Source organism: Passer montanus, unplaced genomic scaffold, assembly GCF_014805655.1.
Source record: "Passer montanus isolate IOZ18808 unplaced genomic scaffold, ASM1480565v1 scaffold66, whole genome shotgun sequence".
NCBI classification, from domain to species: domain Eukaryota; kingdom Metazoa; phylum Chordata; class Aves; order Passeriformes; family Passeridae; genus Passer; species Passer montanus.
The window spans coordinates 5646151-5668056 of record NW_024371704.1 but is presented as its reverse complement, the minus strand read 5'-3'; the positions used below and the strand labels follow the sequence as shown (position 1 = coordinate 5668056).

Genomic DNA, 21906 nt, shown 5'->3' with positions numbered 1-21906 from the left:
TGTATCAGCACTGGATTTTTACAGGAATAAAAGCATTGTAAAGAGAACATGTGCCTTAGAGAACAGGCACAAAAGCCCTTCTGGCACTTCACAGTGCTCAGGGAAGCAGCTGGGTTGTGTCTGGCAGTGCTGGACAAGTCACTCTCAGACACCACACACCTGCAAAATATTATTTTCTTGCCATGTTCATTGCCTGAGTTCTGTGTAACTTCTTTTCTCTGATTTAACAGAGAGCAGCTTACACTAACCTGAGTACATTAGCAATGGGAAACTGAGCAGTCTGTCTGGACACATTATTTTGATGTCAGAGACCTTGTGGTATCTTCAACTCACATTCTTTGACTCTGGAAAGGTCAAAACCAAACAAAACCCCCAGCCAACCTAAGCCTGCCTCTAACATATTTCCAAGAATAAAGTCAAGTAAGGAAGGCAAGGAGGTCACTGACCAGGTGAAATTCCTACACCCAGCTCTGCTGATTCACACTCCCATCCCAAATTACCCATTTCTAAAGACAGCACTTGTGGAAAAAGCATTTCTGTGTTAACGCCTACTGGGTGCAAGAAGGAACCTCACCCACCCTGAACTTCAGACAGGTAAACACAGGGCTGAGACTGACCCTGCTGTTCCAAACCCTGACAGCACCTCCCTACTTGGCTCAGCAGTGTGCTGCAGCTCCAGTTAGAAAGGCATGGCCAGAGCCTTGCAAGTTCAAGATCCAAGCCCATCTGACCACTGAGGCAGCCACTGCAAGCTGCTCTGTGGGGAGACTGAACAGAAGGGTAATGGTGCACAGTAAGCACCAGCCACCAGATATTTTTCAGTCACAGACTGGCTCTTATCTGGTGTAACTCTAGGTAAAAAAGAGATTAACTTCATGTGAAAAAAAGGTTCTGTATCCAATCAGCAGCCATACACGTCTGACAGCATCATCTAAGCAAAACTAAATAAAAATAATTTTACAGTGCGTTAAGAAGCTGTGTATATTCCTGTTCAATTATCACCTTGTAAATTTTACAAAATGCATAACCTGCAGATTCCAACTAATATGAAAAGAAATGTAAACTTAAAAGGAATCCAAATATATCCAAGTCTGTAATACAGAGTCCCTTTCTGTCTCTTCTACCATCTTCAGGAAGATACTACTTGCAAAGTTACTCCTGCTACATTATACATAGGAAACAACTCTATTTCATCTACTGTGCACAAGTCCAGTTTTACTATAAGCTGACAGAAAATACCTACCAGGTACTAACAGATTTACAGAGCTATAAAGGTTTTAAAGCAGCTAAAATTACATAAAAGCTTCCTGAACATTAGAAGATTACCTGTAAAGGCTGATTCTCAGGAGTGGGATTGGTTTTGGATAGTTTAACCATCTCTTTTATCTGGTAGACAGCATAAGCTAAGGTGACCCATGGAGAAGAACTGATGCCCCAGGCAGGCTTGTTCACATCCTCCTGCTCTTCCTGGTGTTTAGTTTTCTTTGGAGGGAGTCTGGGCTCAGTCCGAGGCATGATATCTTCCGACTGCTGTTGCACAAGGTCAATAGTTGCTATGGGAACAGGACTGGAAGGCACTGGAATCCTTTCCGCCAGCATTGTCTTTTCTGAAGTTTAAAACAAAATCATCACTGGCAAAGCCAACAAGCTTAAAAAAAGAACAACCCTGAAGCAGACAACGAGCATGAAGTGTTCCTTGCTTTCACACCGTGGTTATCACTGCCCTGAAAGCAGAACACTGGCACGAGGCACCAGGAGCCAGACACAGCACGGTCTGGTTAGGGAAACGTGGTGGTGCCTGAGGAGAGCAGCTGCTGTGCCACTGCACGGGGCCTGAGGAGCACGAAAAACTCCAGCTGTTCCCAGCAAAGAGCTCCCATGGAGTTCTGCAGCTAGTGAGACAAGAATTAAGGATGGTGACACACTGGAAGACACAAAGTATCTGTCAAAGAGTTTCAGGTAAAGGAAGAAATCCTCCCTAGAGACCTTTACATCTCAGGTCTTCCAATAAACTGTAATAGTTTTTGTAACTATCTTGAAATGTCATCCATAAAATGACTGCCATGACCCAACACAATGTGCCTTACAATCCTGAAGAGCCAGAGTATTCATACAAAAAATAATGAAACAGATTTTTAGTAACTGGGGGATATTTTCAGCAATAGCTCTGTGCTTTCTGTAAAAACATATTCTGTAAACTTTGAAAAAAAAATTTTTTTCCAAAGACAATATTTTACAGATTAAGAGGATATTTTTTTTCAAAATTATAAAATTACATTTGGTTTACGAACTCCTAGATAGTACTGGGTATTTTAAGCAAGGGCTAGATGTTCTCAAGGAGTGAAGAAATGAAGAGACTAATTCTGTACACACTTGACCACATACTTAATTTTACTCATCCAACTGGTCTGCTTGAAAGCAGCTTAATTACTGTCATGCTTTAAATTAATATACACACTGTTAAAATGGATAGTGTGTATTAAATGAAAACCAAAGACAGAAACAAAGAAAACAAGGCCACTATGAACAAACTGGCCTTTTGTAGATTCATTTGTAATTAACTGAATGCTGACAGGAAAATGAAGCAGCAAATTGCCTTTTCACCTTTCCATTTTTTGCCATTATAATTTGAACACAGGTGAAGAAAACACTAGCAAAATACATATGTGAACACTTCAGTACAGGCAGCTTGATAACTAGTTAATTTAATATTCCAGCTAAAAAAAACCTAACTTTCATTTCATACTCAAAACTCATACTGGAAAGTATTTGGGTAAAAAGCAGCTCAAAAATTCATGACTTTTCACAGTTAGCCAGACTTTTATTGTCCTTTTAAGAATTAATGCATGGTAAACCTCTAACTTTGCTCCAAGTATTTAGTTTCTGGTTGCCTTTATATTGATGAAGACAGAGATTTAAAAGTTCAAGTACCACCACAGGGGAGAATCTCAGGTTTAAAAAAAAATCTATATAATTTTTTTGTCCTCTGAAGCCACCTCTACAATTTCTAGCAGGTGGCTTCGACTGGCAGAATATGAGAGCACAAAGTGGGATTGAGGTGACCTTAACGAATTGATGTAACTGAAATGACTCACTACAGCTGTGAAGACTAACCTAAGGATTCTCAGAACTGAGAGGACATACAGGCAGCAAAATCTATCATGCTTTCCTTCTATGGACACTCAAGAACTCAATGCTGCCCTTCTTGCAGGAGCAGCAGCATACCACTTCAATTTCTTCATTGCTCAGGACAAAAACTTCCCACTTGAAAATGAGCTGTTTTGTCAAAATCAGTTGAGTCAAGACACCAAACATACAAAAGTAAAGCTGCAGGAGTAGCTACATAGAGATCTTTTTCTTTCACTACTTCTAATTCTGTAGTGTCTCTGTGACATGAACATTTACCTTCTTCTTCATCAGGAACCAACATCCACTGGATCAGTGCAAACAGAAGCAGAATCACTAAACAAGCCATCCCTATTCCTCTGAATGTGGCAGCAGGACCTGTAATGAGATTTTTTTCCTAAATTGAGAAGCTACTTACTTAATAAAATAAAATGAGTCAGCATTATGTGCTTCTTGGCTACATATTGCCCATGTAGACTCTTATTAGCTTGTTTCATTACATTTTCCTCCCCCATCACTTCTTCAACAGGCTTTGTAAAGGATTTTTAAGCAAGTAATTAGATTCTCATTTGTTCATCAAGAGGCTTTATAGTATCAACCTATTCTCTCATAAAGGATTCATTCATCTTACAGATGAGGTTAGGTATTAGACACAATAATGAAAATATCTACGTGTAACATATTGAATCAATCTGGAACAATGACAGAACAAAGCCATGAGCAATTTGGTCTGAATGCAGTGCTGACCTTGCCTGAATCAGGGGCCTGGACTGGAGATCTCAAGGCCCTCCCCACCCTGAGAAGTTCAATGATGCTGTATACAAAGTGTACAACTCCTTAACGTATAACAATACCTACAGCATAAATAAGTTTAAACCCGACAGTTTGGTAAAACCAGAATAAAGAAAACTAAAATTTCCAGTATTACTTTTCCTTACCGAAGTAATTGACCAAAACCCCTCCAACCATGGCTCCACATCCTCTGCCCAGCCCCAGGTGGAGACCTTGCAGTATTCCCTGTGCCGACGTCCTGAGCTCCGGAGGCACGGCCGCGCTCAGGTACGAGATGCAGGCTGCCCAGATTGCTGCATGTGTGACACCTGCAGAAAGCAGACTTTGTCAGGAGCACCAGGGCCACGGGGTGCCAGCACAACATCTGAGCCACTGCACTCACCAGCTAGAGCACATGGAGAGAAAAACAACAAAAACCCTCCAGTGACAAATGTCTGTGAAGTACAAATCAGCTTTTGGTAGTGTGATACTGGCAACCAAGCCACAGAGAGACAGGACAACTCCTTCTGCAGAGCCTGTCAAAAGCCCTTCCTCCCTCTAAGACGACCTCAGTTCTCTTCTGGAGACACAGTCCCTAGGGAGACAAGTCTCTCTGCCAGACTCACTGTGCCTTCATAGTGACCCAGAGCCTTTGGAATACAGTCCCAGTTTCACAAGCTGCAGGCAATTAAAGCATTGATGCCTCTCAGCAGTCTCCTTACCACCACAGTGAAGGCAGCACAAAGGTCATAAAATCCAGACAGTATCAGAGATATCCATGCCTATTCATTCATAGGCAAGAATTAATCCCCTCCTGCCTGTCTTACTCTACACAAAAACCTAGTCCTCAGTGCCACCAACCACAGCCCCATGGCAGCCCCAGCCCCCAGCAGAGACCATGCAAGTCTCTGCCCAGCAGATTTGGGGTTGGGACCATTTTTTCCCCCTGCAGGAGAGCTAAGGGACAGCCAGCACATGACCCTCAGTGTGGGAGGCTGGCTGCAGGTGGAGCCCTCGCCTTGGAGCACCTGCCTGGGGTGGAGTGGGGAAGAACAGCACAGGAAAAGGCAGGGTTGTGGAGAAGTTAGAAAAACAAAACAGTTTTGTAGTTAATCACACATTAAATAAGCCTGAACTGTTTTGCCACCCTCAGATTGAGTGGGAATTTTTTTTTCCTTATTTCAGAGGTATTAAAAATAGTCATCACAGTTTACCAATTCCTAAGCTCTACTGCCTCACTTTTAAACAAATATTGGCACAACTGATGATTCAGTCAACATGTTTCTGTCCTCTACACTTGACTTAGTAATGAACAGTTGGACAATCAATAGTTACTTAGGCATTTAGGCTGAAGACTCCTAAAAGCAAGAAAACACATTTTCGTAACATACAGAATAATGTGGATTTTCCTTAGGTGAAATGAGAAATAGCACTATATGAAATTGATATAGTGCAGGTATACACGTTAGATGTCCACCAGGCTGTCCAGGTCAAATTCACTCAAAATCAAACCCAAAACTCCTCAAGCTTTGGGTATTACACATATATGTGTGCATGTATCTCTCTCTCAAGGTTTTGGTACTAGAACATCTCTATTGAAAAACAAAAAGCTGCATTAAAATGAGTCTGTATTACCTTACCATTTAGAGTTTAAGGCTTTAAAACTCACAGATTTTCTACGCAAAAAGCTTAAGAGTTTTAAAATTCACTGAATCTCTACCTTCTTTAATGCAGATGCATGGACACATTGCAAATAGCAACCAAGAGCTGTCCCAATAACAAAGCAGAGCTAATTTAAAATAGGTAAAGTGGTTTGGGTTTAGAAAGTACATCAATTAACATAAAACATGCAGTTTTATTGGCTCTTAGGAGCAAGTAAATTCGTAAAGCCAGGCAAATAAAAAACACATTAGAAATTATTTGAACTGAGCTTGTTTGAATACAAAAGGCCATAACTTAACCAACAGGTTTTAGGATGTTTTCATCTTTAGCAGTGAAAGCCCCACGAGAACACAGTGTTCTCAGTTTCTCTGAAAACAAATCCATACCTTTAAATCAGCTCACTACACTTGCCTTTAAAGGCACAGCCCTTTTATTTTAGTATGAGTACATTAATAATGTGATTTTTATCATAATTATTTATACAACAGTAACTATTTGAAACAGTTTTTACCACAGCTTACATAAGAAGTCTGATCTGCATTACTGTTACTGCTAACCACAATTCTTTCTAAAAGAAGCTGCTCGCTATATATATTGTGACATCATTTGCTAAAACCACTAACCACCATTTCATCATCTGCACAACAGTTCCAACAAGTGCAGCAACCCTAGAGTGATGCTTGTAATTTTAGTGAATTTAGAATAATTCATACATAAACCGTGAGCTGAAGGTTTGGGGATCCAAATTTATTTAAAGAGAAATATGTATCATAATTATTGTCAGCCAAAGGCCAAACTCTTTGCTCTCTAGACATAACTGTGTTGCTGGAACATCAGTAGGAGTCACTTCTTAGAATAGTACTTGTTTTGGAGCTTGCTGAGCAACTGCCAAGTGAAAACAGCTCATTTTCAGGTTAACAAGATAGTTTTGTAATTTAGAAAAAATTCCTGTCATGCAAATTAGTGAGCTAGCATAGCTGTTATCAGAGAACCTGGACCAGTGCCCTGGAACAATAAATTACAGCTAACTAGCATAGCAAAACTTTATCTGCTAAGTGCCAAATAAACAAGATTGCTTGTGTGCAATATACATAGATATATATGCTTTGTAAGGATGTCTTGAAATCTTCAGTCATTACAGATTCAGCCTTAGCTCTTATTTTCATACATTGCCTGTGCAAGTCAATACAGCATAGTGGTTGAAAACTCTGGATTGAGAAGTGAGTTTAAATCTCTTCATTTACTCCTTTGAGAGTACAATGTCCTCATCCCATCTACAAACAGCAGCTGGAACATAGCAGGGTTCTTATTACAATCAATAGACACAGTCTGCAGAGTCATCTTCCAGAAAGGTCTCCGTGCCCTTCAGCAACAGCACATGGGGATAATCCTGCTTGTATTGCAGGAACACATTAAGCAGAAAAATAAATTTTTTACAGAAGTCAACTAAAACTTCTGTTAGCCTTAAAACCCCTCGAGTTGATGGAACTGGAGTTTATATACAATGTGACAGCTTCCTGGAAAAAAGTTCTGCACAATTAGAGCAAGGATTTCACTGAGGGGTTTCAAAGACCTGTCAACTTGATGGCCCACATGGTGCCCACATGTTGTACACAATCTACTCTTTTTTGGTTTTCAATACAATCCTTACATAGAGAAAACAGCTACAACTCTTGCTTCTCTCTGTCAACAACCTCACTTAAAAATAAGAGATTCCACCTCACCAAAATTCCTTAAGGTATATCACTTCTTACTGCCACTGACAATACAGTGGTTATGCAGGAGAGAAAGCAGAGCACAAAGAAACAGGACTTGGAACTGCTGCAGAAAAAAAACAGGAACTCTACAAAAGATGAAAACTGGTAAGAGCAGGAAGGGAATGAATAAATGAGTGGGGGGAAAGTCAGCAGTACTTCTAAAAAGATAACCTTGATTCCCCCATTTGACAAAACTGAATGAGATGACTGGAATCCTACAAATGCAGTGGCAGTGGTTAGACACACACGGGGCACCCGTGGACATCAGGGACCAACAAATGACGTCTGATGCAGGCAGAAAAGGGCACACAGAACAGAGACCTGGGGGCTGGGTGGGGGAGCTGTGCGTGGGTTTGGTTTGGGTTTAGCTCTCTCATTTGCTGACTATAAATAACTGCAAATAGCCAGATTAACCAAGGAGCCCATGATTCAGCAGTGGCTAAATATGGTAACATCTGGCAGATACATTTATGACAAAGTATTATTCTGAAGGTCCTTAATTTTTTCTTCAAATCTCAATTACTCAGGATTTGTGTACTGGATACTTTGCTGTATGTAAAGGCAAACCTATGCATTTCAATTCATATTGAAATTTCAGCAGAATAAAAACCACATGCAAAGTACAAGAAATGTATTTTTCAGCAATGACTTATAGGATACTTCCAGGCACAAACTTATGGCTGTATAGGTAAAACCAAAAGGAGTTTTTCCTGTATTTTGATATGGGATATCTTTAAAACAGGATTACCTAAAAGGCAACATCCAAAGCTTTGTATTCATCATTTGTTTTCCCTAGATGTTTGATCAGATGAGAGTATAACGCATACTTATTCTTCAGGTTCTTTCTAACATGTTCCTATTTTAACACTTGGTATGAACAATGAAGCATCAATTCAATAGTTGTTTGGGGGCTTTTTTAATGAGAAAATTCAGTAGCTTGCTGTTGTGGCAATTATAATATAATAACCTCGTTTTGTTAGCGCAGAACATTAAGGAGCCAGGACACAAATGGATCTCTCTGTGTGTATGTAGAGATCCACACAGTGCTCTCTAATGGCATTTTGTAACTCAAAGCCTACCTTACAAAGACTTCTGTAAGTATAGTAGAAAAAGTTAATTTAAATTCAAGTTATGCTGCATACAGAAGAATGAAACTTCTAAGTATAATCTGTGGAAAAATTTCTAAATATTACTGTTTAAAACCAAAATACTGGCTTTAAAAAGATGGTAAAAAATTGTACTCTTCAAACACTGGAGAAATAGAAAGTAAAACCATTCCACTTTTTCATGGTTTTGAGAAGTGATACCCACCACAAAAAAAGGTCACGAAAAAGACACAAAAAAGTCATAAAAACTAAGCTAGAACAATGTATACTTTAACATTGCAATGAAGTTCTTACAGACTTCTACAACAGGATTTGAAAACAGGACTCAAGTTACTTGTCAACAGACCACACCTCTGTCCTTGTAAATAAGTTTGTGAAAGGGCACGTCTCTTAAAGAAGTTCTCCTAGCATTCAGAAAGCTATTGAGAGAACTTCTGCTGTAGCTATTAAAACAAAAATTCCATCATCCAAAAGCACTGATGGAACTGGAAAACTGAAATATGTTAACAGAGACAGAACGACCCAGACTATGTTTGGAGATTTTTTGCGGCATCCTTTCAAGGACTGCAACCTCTGGCATTTAATGACGTTCACATTTATCACCAAACAGGATTTGCAGTAGGTGTGTACCCTCACAGCTCATGCTTCTGTCTCTTTGTTTATTTAAAGGGTGTGTTGGTCTCACACAGTTCTGTTTGAATAAGCAGAGAACTGTGCACAATCAAATGCACACCCACCCTTTCAACGTCAAATTTTTTCCGAGGATAAACAGTAATGGTTTATGTGTTTGATGAAACTGCATCTTCTGGGGTATTTGTGGTCAAAACAATAGAGAAATACCACATTTTTTACTCAATCATAGCTCACTTGAAAACAAGATAAATGGAAGCACCTGATCTTGTGCTGGAAGGTCTTACCTTGAAGCACTTCCATCGGAAGAACCGTCCAGGCATTTTCCAGGTACGAGATGTAGATGTATCGTGCTGTGTTACAGGCAAGGCCAATATAAAGCACTCTAAAGGAAATAAAGGAAGGAGAAGTCAGGATAGTCTGCACTTTCCCTTTCTGGTATGTTATAATACAGCTTACCAATTCAGAAGTTATTTGCATGCATACGGTTTGCCAGTCTAAAGCATTTGCTCAACAGAAAATATATCCTTCAGGTCCTCCACCCAAACATAAACTCTCCTCCTGCCCATTCAACACATTCAAAATCCTAATAGAAAAAAAAAAAAAATCAAAGACACAGCAAACCCACTGAGCTTTTAATTGAGCTCTGTAGTTCTCTGCCGCACTCTAAACAGGATTGTGTTTCAGAGAGTGAATTTCTGAGTGCATTCAACATCCTTTCCAAACAACCTGCTTTTCTAATCATCCAGAGATTCATTCTGCCATTTCAATGAAAGCCTGGAGCAGGTTTGTATTAAAGGAATTAATTTTAACCCAATTAATATAAGTTTATAGTCCCAGTATCAGCAAACTGCTCAGAACTACTCTAAAACACATCCCACAGAAGCAATATGGTTTATAACAACATGCCTCAGGATAAAACTTAGCCATCCTGTTGAAAAGCAGCAGATGCTGCATCTCAGAATTTACAGAAAAAAAACCAACAAAACCTCTTAAAACAGCTTTTAAACAATGAAATACAAAGACTATTTGTGAAGTGCATTTCCCATTGCACATTTAACCTGATGACTCTTCCCTTCCAGTTCTTAGATTTAGCATAGCTTCCCTCTGGGGTGCTCATTCATTCAGCTATCTTCCTCTTATTTTTAGATGGATCTTGGGAAACAAAGACTTAATTGAAAACATGTTTACAGCTTGAAAAAGGGTGCTATTTCAACCTCTAAAGATTTTTTTCAGGGACGAGGATAATTTGTTGTCCCAGTAGGGCTTGTTGTTTGAACCCTGGTTTGGCATAAGTGAAATAAATGCAATTGATAATTAAGGTGAAGCACTAACCTTGTGAAAGGGCTCTATTCTTTCTGCTGCCTTTTCAGTTAGTTTTTCTACAAATGCACACCAAGTATTAATTAAATGGTACAGAACCACTGGAAAATCTAGAGTGAGACACCATCACAAAAACACAGCATCTGAGGTCTCCAAATACACATGTTGACAGTGAAAAATCCAGCACCAGAGTTTTTATCATGTCAGTGATATCAAAAAAAGCCCGTGCATTTCACAACAACATGAATTTACTTTCAACAAGTAGGGCAAGCTGGCAGGAAGTCATCCCCCCTCAGTCATACATCAAACCAAGCTGTGTTGCTTCCAGATACATGTGAGGTCCATGAATAGCTGGTTTAAGCTGCCTTTAGGCAACAAAAGCCCAAGCATTCAAGGAAGAAAACATGGGAAGCCACGGAAAAGTTCACTGTTATACAATAATGAGAACAAACTTGTTCTTTGTGCTGTGAATCATAAATTTCATCTCATCCTTTAATTAATGCCTTCTGTTCCAAACAAATAACTTGATTCCTTTCATAGCCACAATTTCATGTAGCTCTTATGTACAACCACATTGCTGAAATGTATCAGGACACATCAGCCTCAAAAGGTAACCAAACTCACAAGGTCTGCAGGCTCCTGTCTTCACTGCCCTACTGGAAAGGCCCAGGGCAATGCATACTCTCAGGAATACAAAGGAATGGCCTCACCCTATACATTTGTTTTTCCTCAGCAGCAGTACAGATGCATCTCTCTGTTCAGGATGAGTTCTAGACAGCTTAATTTCATTTTTTTCTAGCAAAAACTTTTTCTGTTCACCAAGAAGTGTCTTCCTATCTCAGCTGTTCCCTAGCACAGCCAGACCAGAGATGTGACCTCCTGCTGCTTCAGAGCTCTTCCATAAACACTAATCACTCACCCACCTGTGTTTTTCCAATATGTTACATTGGCAGAAAGATTTGGATTTGGAGTTTAAGAGCAGCAATTTAGTCAGGTTCTACCTCTTAATTTGTTAGAATATATGTACAGAGTTTTAGGTAAATTACAGTTTATGAAGATTTCTATAAATATGGTTTTGGAGGGGTATATGCCAAAAACTTTTCTATATTTACAGAGTCTTTTAAAAAATGCATTTATAATAATCACTTAGGCTCCTTATCAGACCTAAATGGAAAATATAAACAGATGTTCCTTATGAACCCTATATGCAGCACCCACAGAGACACCAGACTCACTTCACAGGTTAAACATTTAAAGCACTGAATCTATATTTGTGACAAGAAGTCTAAGCTGTTTACAGCCATGACTACCAGTCTCTGCTTCCCATAAAAGCTCACATGCTGGAACTGTGGTCAGACAAACACATTCTAGCTCAACCTCAAGCAGGAAGTTATTTTCAGAGCTTGACATCATCTTCTTAAGTGACTGGCAGTTTTGAGTGCTTCTACTCCAGGTGGGGTCTAAATATTTCATAACCAGTTTTGTACATTTTTTTTGGTCATAATATCATAGGATGGTTTGGGTTGGAAGGGACCTTAAAGACCATCTAATTCCAACTCCTCTGCCACAGGCAGGGACACCATTCATTAGGCCAGGTTGTTCAAAGCCCCATCCAGCCTGGTCTTGAACACTTCCAGGGATGGGGCAGCCACAGCTTCTCTGGGCATCCTGTGCCAGGGCCTCACCCCTTCACAGTAAAGAACTTCTTCCTAATAGCCTCTCAAAGAAACACTAGAGGCACACATGCACTGCACAAGTGTATGAATAGTAGAGCTAATGAAGTCAGAAACTGGGTATTTTAATCAGCAGATATTATGCATGACCATATTTAATATGCTCATGCATAAAATGCCTGGACAATTTGAACATTAGTTTTAAAAAACTGTGAAAACATAAGAGGTTTCAAACTGTTGTGTCATGCATAAAATGCCTGGACAATAATTTGAACATTAGTTTTAAAAAACTGTGAAAACATAAGAGGTTTCAAACTGTTGTAAGGGTTTTATATGCCACTACATACAATGGTTTTAAGACTTGAAAAGGGAAACTGAGTCCAGTAAGGTGTAACACCTATTTCCTTGCAGTTCTACAAAGGACATTCAATAGCATGTTTTCCTGCTACAGTGACAATGCATGCAATTCTGGTACTTATCCTGTCTTCAAACAACACAGAAAGAAAGACTGAATGATAAGTATTCAAATACTGCAGAAAGAATGTCTACATCTAGAAATCAAACAACCCATAAGAACGGAATTTTGAGCTATTAAAAATAGATAAAATATCAACACCAAATGCTTCTGGCTAAGGATATGGAGCTCGAGGCTATTGGAATTTTATTCCTAATAGGAAAATTATTATCTGCACTAGAAGGCAGCAGACAACACATATACAGAATTGTCAGAGAAGATGAACTATGAACTCCTATCCATATTTGTTTGGGGAAGAAAAAAAAAAGCTTGCTTCCTCTCAAACACACAAAGTTCAGAAAGTACAAGGTGGTAGGCAACCAGGAGGAGTCATCTCAAACTGTGATGACTAAACACAAGCATTAGATAACACTAAAATATGACTAATGTGCATTTCCCAGGTGTAGGTATGCAGAATGCTGTTTCATAGCAAACAGGGACTAGTGTTTAAACAATTCAATCTTGGCTTCACAGGCTTAGCAGTGCCAAAAAAAAAAAAAAGGAGCTAACTCCATATATCATTCTTCTTTTCACTGGCCAATGCCCCCATCCCTTCTATTCCACCTTATTCACAAGGGAGCTAACTCCACATATTCTTCTTTTCACTGGCCAATGCCCCCATCCCTTCTATTCCACCTTATTCACAATCCTACCACTCTTTTGGTTTTCATTCTTTAGTTGAAGTCTAAGCCTGAATTCTGTACTATAACATACACTGAAAGAGCATACCCAAGCTATCTTTAGCTATGAAGACTGTGATCTGTTCTCACCACTCCTCCATCATCATATCCTTCCTCCAGGCTTTGCATGCAAGGTGTCATTTTCTCTTACTAATTATTGTCAAATTCAGAGATTAAGACTGACTCTAAGTAAAGAGATCCTCCTCAGTTTCAAGTAAGAAAGAACTCCATCTTTTAAGTAATCTCTCAAATTACTGTGCTGAACATCTCAAACATTTTTAGTAGAGGTCAAATGAATAACAATATTCATCCCCATAAAAGCAAAACAAAGAACAAAATACACAAAAAGAACAGTGCAAACAGCTTAAAAATACATCTCAATGACCGTATGATTATAAACCAGGCATTTGGAAAGGATATGATGCTAACACACAGCTCTGAACTTAGATGCACAGAATACCTGAGTAAATATAAAAAATTCACCTTTGCAGCTTCATTAACTCAGGTTTTCCCCATCTTTCCTACCCTGTGCTTTTTTTAAAGAGTAGCAGAGGGATTTAGAATATGTGGCTATTAAGTCAATTTAGTGAATTTACTGGAAATTAATGTTCACTAACGTGCTGGAAGCAGTCGCTTTCACTTACACAGGGCAAAAACAACAGGACAAGCCCTGCAGCCATCTCACTTCACAGCTGACACACACTGCTGCAACTGAAGGAGGAGAGCAAGCCCTGAACTAGTAAGTGACACTGCCAGGCTGCAACCTCATTCTGCCAACACCCAGAGTCTGATTACGAGGCCATGTACACAGGAGGTGCTCACCTCGTTTCCTCAGCTCAGCTTCTCCCCTCTCAGCCTGCAGCTGACACCTTTCCAGGCTACTGTGGGGGCAAAGAACTGCCCTGCAAGGGGAACTAGGCTAAAGCAGGAGGTTTGCACAATGCTGCTACTCACAGGAAAAAAACTGAAAAACTAATGGTATTTGTATGTCAAAACAGACAACCCTTGAGTGGGTGGCAATTTGTAAAGATCTCAGAGTGATGCATCAGGGAACAAGGATATCTTCTGGAACCATCTGCAAAAGGTTATGGTGCCAGGCAGAAAGCACATACTAACATGTAACTCAGATGCAAAGCAAGCATTTCAGAGCATTTTCAAATCTTAAAATACCAAAAAAAAAAAAATCCATCCTGTGAGCCACATAGCTGAGCAGGAATTAAAAAATAAAAAAAGATTAGCTTGAGTTTCACTTTGTAGCACAAGAGCTGAGCTTGAGACTCACCATTTTTTGTACAGCTCTGTAATGATTGCTGCCATCTTACCTGATGTGACCAACCAATTCAATGAGTTTGTGGCTGAAGAAGTAGGCAGTCAGCTCAGACACATGACTGAGCACAGAACAAACTCCAAAGAGAGTGGTGGTGCCATTCAGGTCTTCCAAGTGCCAGTACAGAAAGGTGAACACAAAGCCATATCCAAACCCCATGAACCAGGCCACGAAGAGCACAGAGCCGTACTGGATACTGCACAGCAGTTTAATTAGGTCCCAAAAACTGAAAGACTGTGACTGGCTCATACTGGTAGGAGTGTTATCTGAAGATTCATTGGAGGCATTTCTGTCCACCTGTGAGATCTCAACCTCTTTTCTCTTATTTTCATCTTGCTTGAAGTGCGCGTAATGAAATCGAAACTGGGTGGCCACAATTAGCGCCATTGTCATGAGGACACCAAAAACAATGAAAACGATCCTGTAGTTCTTGTACTCTGGAGCTTTACATCCTTGACCTTCAATGGCAACCTCTGTGTGAGTATAGTCAATGCCAATTCCCACGGAGAGCATGGCCAGCCCCCAGCCCAGAGACCCCCACATACGCTGCAATCCATAGCGGTCCCTGTGTTTGCCGAGGTACTGCAGAGTTATGGTGTCCACAATGGTAACAGAGGAAGCACTGAAAAATTCTCCTATTATGACAACCAGCAGAATAAGTAGAAAGATGGCCTCTACTTCTTGCTGATCATAAACGAGCACAGCTTGGTCAGAAGGCATCGGCTTTGTGCTGATGGAAGCTGGGGTGGTGCTCAGAGATGTGTTCCCTAGTGAGGCTGGGCTAGTGGTGGTGCTTTGCAAAATCAAATGGGTACTGTTTTCCAAGGTAAAATCCTCACCATTGCTCTGCGTAGATATCAGGAATGTTATTTCGGGATTAGGTGTCCCTGTTGTTTCCAAAGTGACTGAAGTGGAAGTGACCAGGTCTCTCCTCCCACGAACTTTTGGGGATGCAGCACTCACTGTGGTCACTGGAGAAGACACCGAGGTGTTTTGCAGAATTGTTGTTAAAAGGCTGCTTGCGTTGGTGGGATGTGCAGGGGGAAGGCCCTTTGGTACACATCTTAAGGTGGCTGGTCTCACAAATCCAATGCCCAGGTTGAACAAAACCCAGCATAAAAGCGAAAACAGGAGGACAATCTTGCCTTTCTTGAAGCGATCTGCCACCACTCCCCAGAAGGGAGCACTGCAAAACTCAATGAAGTACCTGATGCCCACCAGAAGTCCGCTCTGGCTGGGTGTCATACCCAGCTGCTTGTAGTACACGGGCAGCAAGGGGTAGAGAGAGCCATACGCAGAATAGAAGAAAAAATAAAAGACCTTTGAGATCAGAAGATCGTTGTTTATTTTGACACAGTGCCTTTCTAACCAATCCAGCTCTTCATCTGGGGCAGTGGTTGTCTCTGTCGAAGGGGACTCATTATTGGGTGGCAAGTCTTGATCCTTGGAAATGCCATTGAAAGGATCAGCAAGCACATACTTTCTCTTCTGCTCTTCTTCGTCGTCGGTTAGAATGGCCACCTTATCATCAGCTGCCATGGTTTACCACAAGCATCCAGTGTCTGGTGGACTCTCAAGGAACTAGGGCTACCCTGTGAACAAATAAAACATAGAGTGGTTAAGGTACCACAGGGGAGCAGACCTGCAATGCCAACCATCAAGGACAAAGACAGCTTCTTTCTTGTAAGTAACATTCCTGAGCAATAACACAGTATTCAAGGTGGAAAAGCCATTTGTCTAGACTAGTGGTACATGGTAACATCAATAAAAATGTGTTTTATGACCAATTCTGTGAAGTTCTCCCAACATCAGCTTTTATATGGTGCAATAAAACATCTTTCATGTTTAGGAGAGAGAATAACTTATATATTCAGCGTTAGTGTGGCAATTAAGTGCTAGCATTTGCAAGTCTCTTCTTTCAAGTTGGCTTTTCTCCCCAAAGGCTAACTGCTTTATTTCCAGTATTCCCTCCTATGCCAAAAGATAGTCATGATTTTGTAACTAAGCAATGCAGCCACATATATCCAGGTAATTCTGATCATCAAAACATATTATCCAAAGCCTCATGATGGCCTTCAAAAGGCTCATCAGTCTCCTTTTGAAACACATTTTTCTAAGCACTCCACAACTACAGCAGAAATTGATGGGAGGCTTGAGCTTCTACGCTACAGGAATTCGGATGGGGCTTTAAGATCAAAATTAGGATAACAATCTCAAAGACATCAAAGACCTGGGAGCAAAGAAACAGAGACAGGCCCTATAAAGGTATCTTCAAGTCAAATTCTGAAATTGAAAACAGATAGACTGGAAGGTAACAGCACTGCAGCTGCCTGCACTTATCTTCTGCAGAAGTGCGTGCAAAATTGATAAGCAACACTAAAAAATAAACACTCCTTAGACTCTGAGTGACCAAACAGCTTTCACATTTAAAAACAACCCATTCCAATAAATGGGGTTCACATTTAAAAACGACCCAGTCCAATAAATGGGGTTCTTAGCCTAGCAAAGAAAAGCTTCCTTTTCAAAGAACAAAACCCAGCTCTGCCAGCAGGCTATCAGCTCCAAATCATTATTAGAAAACTTTTTTTTATGCTCTATTGGTACCTTTAAATTTAACCTAGCAAGATTAGCTCATGTTCACTGTGAGAAAGTTAAACATTTTATATATTTTTGTTTTGCAATCCTTTGCTGTTTGAATTAGTATTACTATCACAGAGGAACTTTTTCAAGGACCAATATTTGAAAGGAGAACCAGAAGAACCTGAAATTCCTTGAAGAGCACTCCATTTATGATCTTGATTGGCTCAAGGAATTTGAAGTTGGACAGGATGATCCTGCTGAGTTCCTTCCAACTCAGGATATTATATCATTCTATGCTAAGTATGCTTTTGCAGTTCTGTACTTTATTCCAAGTAGAAGAGGACAATGAAATAAGTCCTTCATTACTCACCTGAAAGTACAATATCATCCCCTTAAAATTAGTCACACAACAATATATTCAGTGCCTTTAAATTAATTACTTATAATTCATCATTATTTAATACTGACAATGGATTTGGAATGGATTATTTAGGCTAATAAGAGAGAAGAGACTAACATTCACTAGTATGTTAATTGTTCCCTATTGATTCAATATACATGTAACAGCTGTCAACAAGCCATAGATATTTCTAAAAACAACAGTTCATGAGAACAATCTAAACGTTACACAGTTCAGTGAAAGACATGTCTAAAAATACCATCATTAAAATCCCAAACACTCATAAGGTTTGTCTATGTTTTTCACTTTTAAATGTCATTTCTAAGAGATAATATCTATGAAGATCTCTGGTTTCACTTAGGGAGAAAAGGCTACATACAAATCTTGAAACCTTAAATATTCATGTATTCAAGGTCAGAAGTAAATGAAAACCATGCCAGCATATACACAGAGATTCAAGTTTTTTCCTCCAGTTTCTTCAGACAATCCAATTAAATTTTATAAAAAGTATTTCAACTGTCAAAAGATTAGACAGTCCTAATTAAGTTGTTAGAGCAGTCAAATGTGAAAGCACATTTTCTTGCTCTTACCTGTTACCATCAAAAGCCACATGAATCAAAACCCAGCAGCTGTCTAGTGAGCTCCTGCAATTTTTGGTTCAGCCAACCACATCCACCTGACAGGTGGAAGAATTGTGGGGTTTTTGCTCATTTCTATATCCATAAACCAAGCCCTTCTAATGAGTAAATTAGATCAGTCATCATCTGTGCTCTTACTTTCTTTACGCCTTCCCTTTCTTTGAAAACAAAGACTCCAGACCTTGTGCAGGGCCTCACTTATGTCAAGGAGATGTAACTGATTTTTCAGTATATGCTCATCTGTTTACAGCAACTTGCTTGCTTGCTGCATCAGAGCTTTACAGCATTTACTTCTGAAGAATAGATTTCCTGTTCCCCAGACATGACAAGAAAGAACTCACATTTTAACCATGTGGATATTTTAGGACAACTTCTTTGTAAGCATGACTTGAAATCATCTTCATTTAAACAAGTTTATTCTGTATATGAGCTCTGAACCATCTGGTTTCGTATAAATAATACTGAAGGCTTTTAGAGCAATTACTATTAATTTTGTTTCCCTTTTCTCTTGAAGTGGAATTTCAATTCCATATGTTGTATGAATAGTGAGGACATAACAAATGATGATACTGTTAATCTTTAAGCTCTTCAGTTGCTGCATATTCTTCCCCCCTCCATAATTTGTATCAGCCTCAGCATCCATCTTCTAACACACTGCATTTGCATAATCCAAAAGATCCACTCCTGCTACTCTGACTAGAACATCCTGGGTTAGAACACTATGAAAAGTGTATTTCGTAATAATTTCAGTAAATATTTTCCCACACTGAGAGCTTCATTCAATGTTATTAATAATACAGAATATACTCTTCAGAAATATAACAGCATCAAGAGTGGTAGGAGCCATATGGCATTCTTTATTGTTTTGATCACTAGTTTGTTTAGGAGTCAGGTTTTTGAAAGTCATATTAAGCAATGTTTTAAATTCTAAAAATAAATGACTGAAAACAAGAAATTGAACAGAGTATTGTTACTGAAAAAAATCTACAAAAACCCTGAACCTATGGGGATTTCCTTCTATGACAAAAAACTCCTTGCCAGTCTGGGATTGAACATGCAGCAAACTAGACAGATGGAAAAACCAATATACTTCTCAGAGATAAGAGACTAGTTATCTATTGGTTATTTTAACCACTGCCTTCAAATACTGTATCTTTACTTTGCAAATACTTTTCTAATGCATAAGACAATAGGAGGACAGAAGACAAGCACAACTGGCAAGTTTAAAATGAACAGAGAACAAGAGTAAGGAAGAAAGGTTAAGAGAGTTAACAGATGGACTTCAGAGTGAATACAAATTTTAACTCATTTGAAGAGAACACAACATTCTGGTTGTGTTGAACATAATCAGCTCTGCCAGGACTAATGAGATCAGAGACGTTGCAGAGTGGTACCATCACTCTAAAAACAGGAATAATGGTTTGGAGGTGTTACCCCCAAATTCAGGGTTCAGAAACACACAAGAAAGCCCTGAGATGTAAATTGGAAAGAACTCCTCCAAGAATCCTGAGAAAGCCCTGCAAAGGGCAAGGGAAGAGGCGGGCGTAGCAAGGGCACAGCACAGCAGCACAGTGTCACAAGACAGCACTCTGGGGCTCCAACTAACAAATGAGCTTTTATCTTGACAGAGGTTTCCATTTCCAAACCACTACAGAACTCAGAGCTGGGAACCAAGCCCTTGTTTCCTCACCACCCCATCACCCCTACAATGGGACAGGAGCTCAGTGAGAGCTGCAGTGCTGATTTCCCCAGCCGTGATCCCACCGTGCAGGGCTGGCAGCGCGCATCCCTCGCTCCCAGCTGCACGGCAAGCACAGACTGGGATTATTCTGGGAGATCATGCCTTCTCTGAACCTCTTTATGCACCAGTGCATGTGCTTCTCCTCACATATAAAGAACGTACTTGTTAACCACAAGGCTCTTCTCCCTTCAAGATTTGCACAGATAAAGACTTTTTAAAAAAATCTAAGTAGAGACTTATTATTTTTTCTGAGTTTCCTGATACAGATTGCTGTCACTTGCTTTAATATCTATTTCTCTATCAAGTCAAAATCCACTTTCAAGCCCTTACATATAGAACACATTTTTATCCAGTCATCTCCTGCAAACAGATACAACTTCCCTGCAGACTTGCACCTTTGAGCAGCTATCTTGGGAATGGAGGAAGAACCATTTGTCCCAAGAAATTCAGTGATGAAAGTGCAGTGGTCATTTTAAAAACTGTAATGAGCCTCTTTGGCAGGTAGATAGAAAGAGGGTATTCTACATTTAGTTAAGTATCTTCTTGGCATTCTTGCTTTTATTTCTTAAATCGATCCTCATTTAGTCTGTCTCTCCTAATAATTAACAGGATTTCAAGATCAGAAAGAATAAAAAGCTAATCTACTCAAGACAACCTGACAAGAATAAAAACAAAAGAAACAAAGAATAATAATAACAAAGTATACTAAAAACTCAGCTCTCCCCTTGGAGTCACTCTTCCCAAAACCTTGGACAAAAAAATCCCTCATTTAAACTATATCTCAAATTAAAAAATAAAAAGAAAAAAATGGAAAAAAAATAAAGTCAATCAAGAGATCAGCCTGGGGTAGCAAATCCCTAAACCTCTCTGGGAAAATACCATAGTACTTACAGAACCAGGCATTGAAACTTCATTTGCAGACCAACAGAAAGTTAGACTTGAGGTGAAAGCGTACTGTTGTTCTAAAATAAAGTTTAACTCAGCATAAATATTCCATTTACTATGCTTTGAGAATTAAAATATAATTAAGACTCACAAAGCAGAGACTCAAAATGTGGGTTTGAATGTATGTGAATATTAAAGACAAACCACCAAAACACCCGTGACAGTTCACGAGAAGACTGTGCAAATGATCAAGAGAGGCTTAACCCATTAAATACCTAAAAAAGTGACTCACTGTAGAAGATTTATATTTATACAGCCTCCGAAAACATACTCAGAACAAGAATGAACAATTAATCTCTCAAACAACACACAGCTGTAGGAACAGAGCAGGCCAGCTTGCTGTTTGCATTGTGCAGATAAATCAAAGCCAGCCAGAACAGCATCACATTTTAGTTGACCCCTTCCAGCCTTTCACTGACCAGAAAACTCACTTTGTAGCAAATACATTAAACTACGCCCGAAGTTTTCATACAAACATTTTAAAATCTGTTGACAGAAAACACATTTCTTCAAAACACTTTAAGTGTTTTCAAACAAATATTGTTTGATCAAGAACAGTTCTGCTAGAGAAGAAGACTTGAAAACTACACAAAGGCTCACCTCACTCATCCCCCAGCTGGTGAAACTGCCATGAGTGCATCCACCACACAGCTCATGCACACCACCTCCTCCTCAGCCCCCTGCCCCATCAATCCAAGCTGCAAAACCTTTGGGTCAAAAACCTTCTGCTCCACTATCTGTGCAGCTCCTCCAGAAGGAAGCCCTGCATCCAGCAGGCCTACAAGGCACTGCTGCAGTAGCCATAAATAATAGACCATGTTTTCCATTTTCAAGCAAGTTTCACCCCTAAGGAGCAGCCTGGTGCTGTCGCCTGCTGCATCCATGCCAAAAAGGAGGAGAATGTTATGCAAACAACTTACATCATGACAGAGAAGTGCCTAGGCTTCATTCACTCTTGCACCACAAGAGTTTCCAAGCCTCTCCCAGATAAGCCAACCTCCAGGCGGAGCCCTGGGATGGGCTATTCCCTGCC

The 21906-nt window shown here is 39.8% G+C and overlaps 1 protein-coding gene across 2 annotated transcripts in view; it reads right to left on the bottom strand.

The window, feature by feature from the left end:
- Positions 1 to 21906, bottom strand: part of MFSD6 (major facilitator superfamily domain containing 6) — a 25096-nt gene extending 3190 nt beyond the window's left edge. Inside the window, exons 1-6 of one of the 2 annotated variants that reach the window (XM_039728725.1) lie at positions 21794 to 21906; positions 14565 to 16161; positions 9340 to 9437; positions 4065 to 4226; positions 3406 to 3504; positions 1327 to 1607 (exon numbers count right to left, since the gene is read on the bottom strand). In XM_039728725.1, coding sequence (XP_039584659.1) covers positions 1327 to 1607; positions 3406 to 3504; positions 4065 to 4226; positions 9340 to 9437; positions 14565 to 16108 — 2184 coding nt within the window. In that variant the 5' untranslated portion in view covers positions 16109 to 16161; positions 21794 to 21906. The remainder of the gene's footprint in view (positions 1 to 1326; positions 1608 to 3405; positions 3505 to 4064; positions 4227 to 9339; positions 9438 to 14564; positions 16162 to 21793) is intronic. The other variant, XM_039728723.1, reaches the window with a different exon arrangement.